This window comes from Myotis daubentonii, chromosome 21, assembly GCF_963259705.1.
Source record: "Myotis daubentonii chromosome 21, mMyoDau2.1, whole genome shotgun sequence".
NCBI lineage: Eukaryota > Metazoa > Chordata > Mammalia > Chiroptera > Vespertilionidae > Myotis > Myotis daubentonii.
Window position 1 is genome coordinate 15312909 of NC_081860.1, and position 10531 is coordinate 15323439.

Sequence of the window (10531 nt, forward strand, 5' to 3'; positions counted from 1 at the left end):
ATTGCTCGGACAGTGTAGATGCCGAAAACAAATCGATAGGAAGAGGTTGGGTCTGTTCTCAATTACTCGAGTCACCTCAAAGAGTAGCTCGGGGTCGTGGTGGCGTCTGAATAATTTGAGGATCGTTTTTCTCGCCGGGGGGCCCGCGTCTAATTGTGCTGGGAGCCGGCTCCACGTGTGCGGTGTGATAGACGGCCCCGTGCACTTGGGAGCGAAGCCGCCTCGCGGAGCGGTTTTATCTCCCCCTCCTCACCTCTTCATCTATTTTAATTTGGCAGCTTGGAAACCAGCTGCTGCGATTGTAATATTTGTTTCTCTGTAGGGAGCTCAGGGCCTGTGGGTAAGAAGTGAACTTTAATAAAACTTATAAATAAATAAAAATACAAGCACCTCCCCCTCCCCCAAAACATACATCTCTGTCAGCTCTGAGCCCAGAGAAAGCCACGCAACACACAGCGCTTCTGTAACCGGACAGTCTGTGGGTTCCGGCGGCCTCTCACCCATTGAGCCCATTCAGCAGAGACAGGGTGGAATCCTACATGAGCGTTGGTTCCGATCCAGCCGGCAGCGTGGGGGAGCAGCAGGGCACCCACAAACATCTGCTCTGCCCCCCCATAGGCCAGCTGCTGGTAGTGGGTGGAAGGACAAAGGTTACATGGGAAGTCGGCCAAAGGGTGATGCCAAATGGGCAGTGTACAGGTGAGCGGGCTGGAGATTTGCAAAGGCCTGTGGGTATGCAAAGGCTGGGGGTTTGCAAAGGCCTATGGGTGTGCAGAGGCTGGGGGTTTGCAAAGGCCTGTAGGTGTGCAGAGGCTGGGGGTTTGCAAAGGCCTATGGGTGTGCAGAGGTTGGGGGTCTTCAAAGGGCCTGTGCTTTGAGGGGTCTGGAAAAAAAGGGAAAATCCCTTTGACATTCCAAGGATATGTCATCGTAGAGGCAAAGAGACAATAGGCTCCGTTAAGGTAAAAATGGACCTTTGCCAGGAAAGATACCGGCCTGGGACATGGCTACCCACCATACACTGCTCTCAGTTACAGTTTTAGTTTCAGACCGTCCTCCGTGGTGACTTTAGGTCTGTGAGTTCGCAAAGGCCGCCACCCAGGCCTCCCCGAGCTCGTCAGGTTGGCGCGTGGGTCTTTCCGTCCACGGCAGTTAGAGGCGCCTGGAAGTTTGCAGAAGTTGGGGCGTGCGTGGGGGGAGTGCTGGGAATAGGAAAGTAGGTTAGTGAAGGAAGGGAGACAGGAGAGCGGAGGGAGGCAGCGATGCAAGAGAGCTAATGGGAAGCTTGGCAGGCAGACGAGACGCGGTCGACTTTGTGCAAATGCGGAATCGCAGGCTCCATCCATCACGGGGTGGGGCAGACCTGACAGCGCAGCGTCTGCTGTTTATTGGGCTCCTCGGATGTCAGCCACGGCACCGGCATCCGGTCTGTGACGGAGGCTTGGTGACCACCCCATTTTACAGGTGAGGGGACTGAGGTTTGGGAAGCCGAGGCCATGCACCCAGCATGGGGGCGGCAGAATTTACCCACCAGGCTCTGGGGCCTGAGCCCTGTGTGTGCCAGAAGGAGATGAACGAGGGTTAGGGTTTTGTTCTGTTTGTTTGTTCTTTAGCTTAAAGAAGATAAGACCCAAAGCTGAGAGGAAGCTAAATAAATACTTTCTAAGTATTAGAAGGATTTGGGGGGCCGGAGCATCTGTCATTTAGTTTTTTCGTTCTCTCTCTCTCTCTTTTTTTTTTCTTTACAGAGAGGAAGGGAAAGGGATAGAGAGTTAGACACATCGATGAGAGAGAAGCATCGATCAGCTGCCTCCTGCACACCTCCTACTGGGGATGTGCCCGCAACCAAGGTACATGCCCTTGACCGGAATCAAACCCAGGACCCTTCAGTCCGCAGGCCGACGCTCTATCCACTGAGCCAAACCGGTTAGGGCTCGTTCTCTCTATTTAAAATATATTTGTATTGATTTCAAAGAGGAAGGGAGAGAGAGAGATGGAAACATCAGTGATGTGAGAGAATCATGGATCCGCTGCCTCCTGCACGCCCCCTACTGGGGATCGAGCCTGCAACCCGGGCATGTGCCCCGACTGGAATCGAACCGTGACCTCCTGGTTCATAGGTCAATGCTCAACCACTGAGCTACACCGGCCGGGCTGTCATTTAGTTCTTTAGAAAAGAGCGTCCGCCCCATATAAACGTCTGAATGGGACCAGGAGGAGGCGCCCCATCGCCAGGTGGCTGTGCCAGGGCCCAGTCTCTGCCATGAGGCTTAGCAGCATCAGATGAGGTTGGCGATGATGGAATGGATGGAGAGAAAGGGAACGGGGGCGGGAAGAATCATAGTTTCTATATTACCAGCCCCGCTCAACTTGGAACATGACTTTTTTCCCCTTGGCTTTAAAGTTCTGACTTCCCCACCAAATATTTTTCTTTTGTCTTTTGCGTAAGTACATCAAGTATTTTAAAAAATATGTTTTTATTGATGTCAGAGAGGAAGGGAAAGGGAGAGAGAGAGAAAGAAACATCAGTGATGAGAGAGAATCATGGATCGGCTGCCTCCTGCACGCCCCCTACTGGGGATCGAGCCCACAACCCGGGCAAGCGCCCTGACCGGGAATCGAACCCTGACCTCCTGGTTCATAGGTGGATGCTCAACCACTGAGCCACGCCGGCCGGGCCATAAAATATTTTTAAAAGTGTAAGCTAAAAGAATACCACCATCCCCCATGCTTCCCCTCTGTAGACCCCGTGGTTGGGTGGGCTGACTGGTACAGGCCTTGCAGTTCCTCTCGCTGCCAGGTGGTGGCGCTGTTCTTTTAGTTATCTGGGCCACGCGAGTCCAATATTTATTGGAGGCGAGTCATTTGTTTATCAGGAGGTTATTTTAATCTAATTTTGCCCGCATTTGCCATTCCACACTATCTGCGCTTCCCAGCGTGAGCAGCTAGCCTGTCTTGAAGGAAATTAGCAGATGACGGTCTCAGAGGCATTGGCTCAGCCATTATTTAAGGGAGTGGGGAGGCGGCGGGTGCCTGGAGCCTGGGGGCTGGAGGAGCCTCTGGAATTGGTTGTGCTCCCGAGGAGGTTAGCAGGATTAGAAAGGACTTGGGAGGCTTCCAGCAGCAGCTTTTGGGGGGGGGGTGCTGCCTCAGGTAAACGGCCCCAAGTCTTGCAGTTACCTTTCCCCAGCTCCCTCTCACCTTTGGGATAACCTGCATCTTCCTGACCTTCACGGCCAAGGTCAAAGGCAGCACTGACAGCCCGTCTGCCTTCCCACCGTCCACACGCATCCTCCTCCCCTCCCATAATATGCCTCATGAACTGTTTCCTGGAGGAAGCGGGCGGGAGGGTGGGGAGTGGGAGAGAAAATGTCTGTGTGTTAGAGCACCCTCGGTGACCATGGAGCGTGATGTTTAATTACAGACCGTGGCCCAGCGGGGGGGCTCAATGGTTGAGCGTCAACCTATGAACCAGAAGGTCATGGCTCGATCCCCGGTCAGGGCACATGCCCAGTTTGCAGGCTCGATCCCCAGTAGGGGGCGTGCAGGAGGCAGCCGATCCATGATTCTCTCTCATCACTGATGATTCTATCTCTCTCTTCCTCTCCCTTCCTCCCTGAAAAAAAGAAAAAGACGGGCAGGTGCATCTTCTAGGCGGTTTGGAAGACGTGTTTCTCTTTCACTATGAGGCCCTGATGAGGAGTTTGTGAAATGTGACTCAGAATAAAGGATGCAACATGTATTCATCCTGGAGCCCCACTCCGATAACTCTGCAGTCCCTTGGGACTAAGGTGCCTCATGAAACAGGACCTGATTAGACGAGGAAGGTCAGGTTCCAGTGGGGGTCAGAGGGGCTGGCAGGATGGCCGGGGCATTCAGAGACCCCCCAGGCAGAGCCGTGGACACAGAACTTGGCCACGTAAAACATTGCCAGAAGCTCTGCCGGTGTTGCTCAGTTCGTTTGCCCGTTGTCTCGTGTGCCGAAGGCTTGCCGGTTCGATTCGCAGTCAGGGCCCGTGCCCGGGTTGCAGGCTCCATCCCTAGTGGGAGGCCTGCAGGAGGCAGCCGATCCACATTTCACTTTCACGTGATGTTTGTTTCTCTCTCTCTCCCCCTCTCTTCCTCTCTCGCTAACCATCCATTTAAAAAATCTTTTAGCCGGAACCGGTTTGGCTCAGCGGACAGAGCGTCGGCCTGCGGACTGAAGGGTCCCAGGTTCGATTCCGGTCAAGGGCATGTACCTTGGTTGCGGGCACATCCCCAGTAGGGGGTGTGCAGGAGGCAGTTGATCGATGTTTTCCTCTCATTGATGTTTCTAACTCTCTCCCTTCCTCTCTGTAAAATACCAATAAAATATATTTTAAAAAAATCATTTTTAAAAAATTGCTACAAGATTGCAGCAATCCTGGTTCTTACACCCAAGCCGCGTGCTGTCGTGGTCACCAGCACCAGCTCGCCCAGCTCTATCTGCAAGTCTGAGCCACGGTGTTGCTTTGACAACAGTGTGGCTGTGCTGGGGGAGGCCCGGGGTCACGTATGAGGTGGCGTGTGTTGGCTAACAGCTCAGACCTCTCGCAGAGTCTCTGGAAGGCTACGACACGGTGGAGACCCGTGTTTGCACAGCGGTCACCATGCTGACGCCCGAGAGACGGAGGATCCCAACTGTGGCCACACCGGGCACAGTCCTTCACACTGTGCAGGGCAACCGATGTCTTCCAACGTTAACCGGCAAGACTGACACAGGCGTCCAAGCCGGCGAGACTCAGTGGTTGAGCGTCGACCTCTGAACCAGGAGGTCACAGTTCCATTCCGGGCCAGGGCACGTGCCTGGGTTGCGGGCTCGATCCCCAGTAGGGGGCGTGCAGGAGGCAGCCGATCCATGATTCTCTCTCATCATGGATGTTTCTAACTCTCTCCCTCTGTCTTCTTCTCTGTCATCAATAAAAAAAATATATTAAAAAAATATGAAGAAACAGGATTTCCCCCCCTAGAAAGTTTTAGCAGGAAGGTAAACCTTACTAAACCAAAGTACCGCTGGTCTGTTCTAAAGAGGGTTGGGGTCCTGGAACCCTTGCCCACCCCCAATCTTCCAGCTCACCCCAAACAGTGCCGGGAACCTCCCATTTTCCCTCGCTCTTTGGGCTCCCACAGAGAAGTCGTGTGTTCCTCCCTAATTTTCTAGAATCTTCCACGTTGCTGACCCCAGTGACCCTCATTTCATCCACCCTTTGCCTCTTCTCTATTTATATTCGCTCTCCCTCCGTGCGATGCAGGTCCTCTTGTCAGGTTTCAGATAAGTATGGGCTTAGCAAAACTCTCCAAGCTATTCCTAGAGAAAGATCGACTGATGTAAGGTGATGGGGAGGTGGGGGGTGGGATGGCTATTTCCGACGTTAGTAAACATGACCGCTTACTGAGGATTAACAGGAAATCATGAATAAAGTCACTGGGATTTGATAAGGGTTTTGTTTGTCTTTTTTTCCCCTCTGAGATACTTAAAGATTTGTTTCCCCCATCGTCCCCCTCATCCTTCCAAAAAGTCTGAAGGTCGTTAGGATAGAACGTGCCCTTACACAGATAAAAACAAAAGTCCTTCATCTCCCACGTGGCACCTCCAGGCACTGTTTTAGCCAATCTGGCATGTTCTCAGGGGGCGATTCTTCCCTTTAATACAGTGGTTCTCAACCTTCTGGCCCTTTAAATACAGTTCCTCATGTGGTGACCCAACCATAACATTATTTTCGTTGCTACTTCATCACTGTCATGTTGCTACTGTGATGAATCGTCATCTAAATATCTGATAGGCAGGATGGTCTTAGGCGACCCCTGTGAAAGGGTCGTTTGACCGCCAAAGGGGTCGCGACCCACAGGTTGAGAACCGCTGCTTTAATACCTCCCACTTAATCTTCCGTTTTCTTTTAAACATCAGCTACTGGGCAGGCTGGACCTCACGTAGGCGGCAAAGAGCTCGGAGCGCGTTGTGGCCGGGACTGGCCCAGGAGAGAGAGGTTTCTGATGCAGCAGAATAATTCATTCAAGGAGGAATGAAGGCGATGGAAACCTTCCCCCAACAGGCCACGAGTGAATAAAGCTCATCTCTCTCAGGGCAGGGTCCTAGCTGAATGAAATCTTGAAAAGCATAAAAAAAAAAAATTAAAAAGGAAAACCAACTGAAGAAATGGGTCAAAAATCTCAGAGGGGCTTCGTCAGGCCTGACCATTTAGAATTTGACAAACAAGCAGAATAAAGAGAGAGGGAGAGGGAGAGGGAGAGGGAGAGGGAGAGAGAGAGAGAGAGAGAGAGATTCATTAATATGAGAAAACCCTTCTGGAATAAAGCACTGAATTTTCAGGTTATGCTTTCACTCCTGTGCACTTGTGTGGTCTGAGGGAAGGGTCTGGAGTTTGAGCTGAAATTCATGCGTATCTGATTACAGCTCAGGGGATCTTTCCTTAACACGGCTAGAAGCATGTATTTTCTCTCTCTCTCTCTCTCTCTCTCTCTCTCTCTCTCTTAATTTAGAGAGAGAGAGAGAAAGAGGGAGGGAGGTGTTGTTCCACTTACTCATACATTCATTGGCTGACTTGTATGTGCGCTGACCGGGGATTGAACCCATAACCTTGGTGTATCAGGAAGATGCTCTAACCCACTGAGCCACCTGGCCAGGGCTTGGTGATGCACATTAATCGCTCGATTCGGTGACACCGGCCAGTGTTCTCCACTGGACAGTTATGACCATTCCCTTTGTCATTAACAAGTGTCTCCGGTGCCCCCAGGGGAGCCTGTGACCGACATCGCCTTTTCCCGTTGGTTTCAGAGTCTAACAGCCGCAGGGCGGTGAACAGGGGCTACGTCGCAAGCTTGCTCCGGCTGCATCAGGACTGGCACAGCCACGACACGGCCAACAGCTACCTGCCGATCCGCCGGGCACTTCTGCTCTGCCTCAAGCACATTGCCACCCTCCAGTCTGGCAGGGAGGCCTTCCTGGCAGCTCAGGGCATGGAGATCCTCTTCAGTAGCACACAGGTAACCAGCCCGGGAGTCCCCTCTGCGGCAGAGATAGTTATGATGCTGATGGTGATGATGGTGGTGATGGTGGTTATGATGCTGATGGTGATGATGGTGGTGATGGTGGTTATGATGATGATGGTGATGGTGGTGATGATGGTGATGATGATGGTGATAGTGGTGGTAGTTATGATGATGATGGTGATGATGGTGATGATGATGGTGATGGTGGTGATGATGGTGATGTTGCTGTTGCTGATGGTGGTGGTAGTTATGATGATGATTGTGATGGTGGTGATGATGGTGATGGTGATGGTGGTGATGATGATGGTGAAACTTTGTGGCCCATGCGCAGAAGTCGGTATTTTGTGGAAGAGCCTGTATTTTGTGGAAGAGCCACACTCAAGGGGCCAAAGAACCGCATGTGGCTCACGAGCCGCGGTTTGCCGACCACTGCCCTGGACCAAAGCCGTGTCCGTGCCAGACACGATTCTGTACCGCGGTGTTCGCAGCAGACGTCTTACGCTGAGGGTGTTTACTGCCCGTGCCGCCTACCTGTCACTCATGACCTGGAGTCCTGTCGTGGCAAAAGGACTCCACAGACGCTGGCGAAAATGACGCGATCTTCCCTTTGTGCAGAGCTCCCTGGAGGACAGGAGCCTGGAACCCGTCACGTCCGTGGCGCTTCAGGTCCTGAGGCAGTGCTACCCCAGGAGCCCCCTTCCCTTGGTCACGGCCAGCAGTGCCTACGCCTTCCCCGCCCCCGGGCACCACCCGTCGGAACCCCCTCGCCTTCTCGCTGAAGGTAAAGTAAGTGGGTGTCTGTGAGCTTTACAGCGAGTTTTTATTTATTTTTTAAAGATATTTGTATTGATTTCAGCGAAGAAGGGAGAGGGAGAGAAAAGATGGGAACATCCATGATGAGAGAGAATCATGGATCGGCTGCCTCCTGCACGCCCCCTACTGGGGATCAAGCCCGCAACCCAGGCATGTGCCCTGACCCGGAATCGAACTGTGACCTCCTGGTTCAGAGGTTGACGCTCAACCACTGAGCCACGCCGGCCGGGCTGGAATCGATACATTTCCACTGGCTGTGTCTATGGACTTGTGTTTCAAAGAAGCTCCTTCATATCAAAATTAGGGAGTCGATCACAGTGCAACACATTTTGCATGGAGGTGACTTCTAACCTTTGGCAAGGGTGAGGGAAGCCAGAATGGTATGCCAGTGTCATTTTATTCTGCAAAATGAGTGCAGAATAAAATGAGTGGGACAGCAGTGTAAACACCCAGCACTGCTCACAGTCTCACAGGCCTTGAGTGAGCCCTGGGATGCGTGGGGGTCGCGTGCCCTCCATCGTGAGCTCCTGATTCGTCAGGGGAAGACATGCTGATCCAAACCCGGGACAAAGGGCGAGCCTCACCCACTTCCCCTCCCTTTCCCCACCCAGAGGACTTCGAAGATGATGGTGACGAAGAAGAGGACAGAGACTCCGATTCTGAAGATGCGAAAGAGGAAGTAGGTACACCAGCCCTTGCTTCTAGCGATCCCCATGTTCACGGCGGACCAGGGAAGATATCACTGCTGGTCATCAGCTAATACCAGCGTGAATTTTAAGGACTTACTTTTGTCTTTCTTCCCAGTGCCTGGCATATTGGTTTGCTCAATAAATGACAGCTGCTGTTCTTTTTTTAAAAATATATATATATATAGTTATTGATTTCAGAGAGGAAGGGAGAGGGAGAGAGAGATAGAAACATCATGGATCAGCTGCCTCCTGCAGGCCCCCTACTGGGGATCAAGCCAGCAACCGGGGCATGTGCCCTGACAGGGAATCAAACCAAAACCTCCTGGTTCCTGGGTTGACGCTCAACCACTGAGCCACGTCGGCCAGACTAGGAAAGTATCTCTAAATTGTGGTGCTATTGGCATGTGACTGGACAGTTCTTTGTTGAGAGGGCTGTTCTGGGCAGTGTCTGATGTTTAGCAGCATCCCTGGCCTCCACCCACTAGATGGCACCCGCCCCCGCCCCCGTCCCCCCTCCCTCCCTCCCCCATCATGAACCAAAAATGTCTCCAGGAAGGACCCAATGTCCCTTGTGGAGCAAAATCACCCCTGACTAGAGAACTACTGCTCTGTAGTAATGGTAACGTTATCTAGGGTTATTAATTCTGTCTTTGTTTGTGTTGGTAGACTTTAACTTGGACAAGCCCTTCAAGTGATAGTTCATTAATTTTGTCATCCTCAAAATAAGACTGAGAAGTAAATGCTACCTTTTAAGACATTCCTGGATATAAAACCTGGATTTAAAAATTATCTATCTATCTATCTATCTATCTATCTATCTATCTATCTATCTATGCATCTATCTACTTACCCATCCATCTATCTATTGATGCATCTATCTTTCTTTGTATCTATCTATCTATGTACCTATCTACCCATCTATCCATCCATCTATGCCTCTATCTATCATCTATCTGTCTATCTATCTATGTATCTATGCATCTATCTTTCCATCCATCCATCCATCCATCCATCTATGCATCTATTTATCCATCCATCCATCCATACCTCTATCTATCTACCCATCTATGCATCTATCTATCTATCTATCTATCTATCTATCTATCTATCTATCTATCCATCTGTCCATCCATCCCATCCATCTATACTTCTACCTATCTATGCATCTATCTATCTATCTATCTATCTATCTATCTATCTATCTATCCATCTATCCATCCATCTATGCATCTGTCCATCCATCCATCCATCCATCCATCCATCCATCCATCCATCCATCCATCTATTTATCCATCCATCCATCCATCCATCCATACCTCTATCTATCTACCCATCTATGCATCTATCTATCTATCTATCTATCTATCTATCTATCTATCTATCTATCCATCTATCCATCCATCTATGCATCTGTCCATCCATCCATCCATCCATCCATCCATCCATCCATCCATCCATCCATCCATCCCTCCTACCTCCCTTTCTTTTTTCTTACCTATTGGCCTGCCTACCTGTCTCTTTAAAGAGAAGGAGGCTTTCCGAGTTCTCTATATAGTGATCACTCACCTTGCTGATGACAGTAGCTGACCTATAAGGACCCCCTCTTAGCCAGGTCCGCAGGTGAAGGCTGCCATTGACACTCCGGTGTTCTCCGGGTCTCACTGATGAATAGAATCATTTCTGAAGTCATCGGTGGAAAATTGGTTCTTTGCTGTAGCTAGGCAGTGCGGGACTCGGAGTCCGCGCCGCATTATTTGAATAATGCCGTGCTGCCGCAGCCATCCATCAATGCCACCTTCCCCTCCCCCTCACGCCCGCTCCCGGAGGACTGGCCATCTAATGAAGAGTGGCAGCCACTCGTGTATCTGACGGGCAAGGACCAGCTGTGGCCCGAGCCTCTCTTCACTCCGACCCCACTTCCAGCGCTTGCCCGGCTGTGTTGCCGTGGGTGCCAGCCTGGGCCAGATGGTGGAGGCCAGGAGGGCCTGAGGGGATAA

At 51.3% G+C, this 10531-nt stretch overlaps 1 protein-coding gene across 1 annotated transcript in view; it reads left to right on the plus strand.

Annotated features, from left to right (window-relative positions):
* AGBL1 (AGBL carboxypeptidase 1) overlaps window positions 1-10531 on the plus strand; it is a 226078-nt gene that overhangs the window by 48302 nt on the left and 167245 nt on the right. The window contains exons 7-9 of the mRNA XM_059678428.1: window positions 6818-7026; window positions 7648-7813; window positions 8457-8524. Of these exons, the coding sequence (XP_059534411.1) occupies window positions 6818-7026; window positions 7648-7813; window positions 8457-8524 (443 nt within the window). The remainder of the gene's footprint in view (window positions 1-6817; window positions 7027-7647; window positions 7814-8456; window positions 8525-10531) is intronic.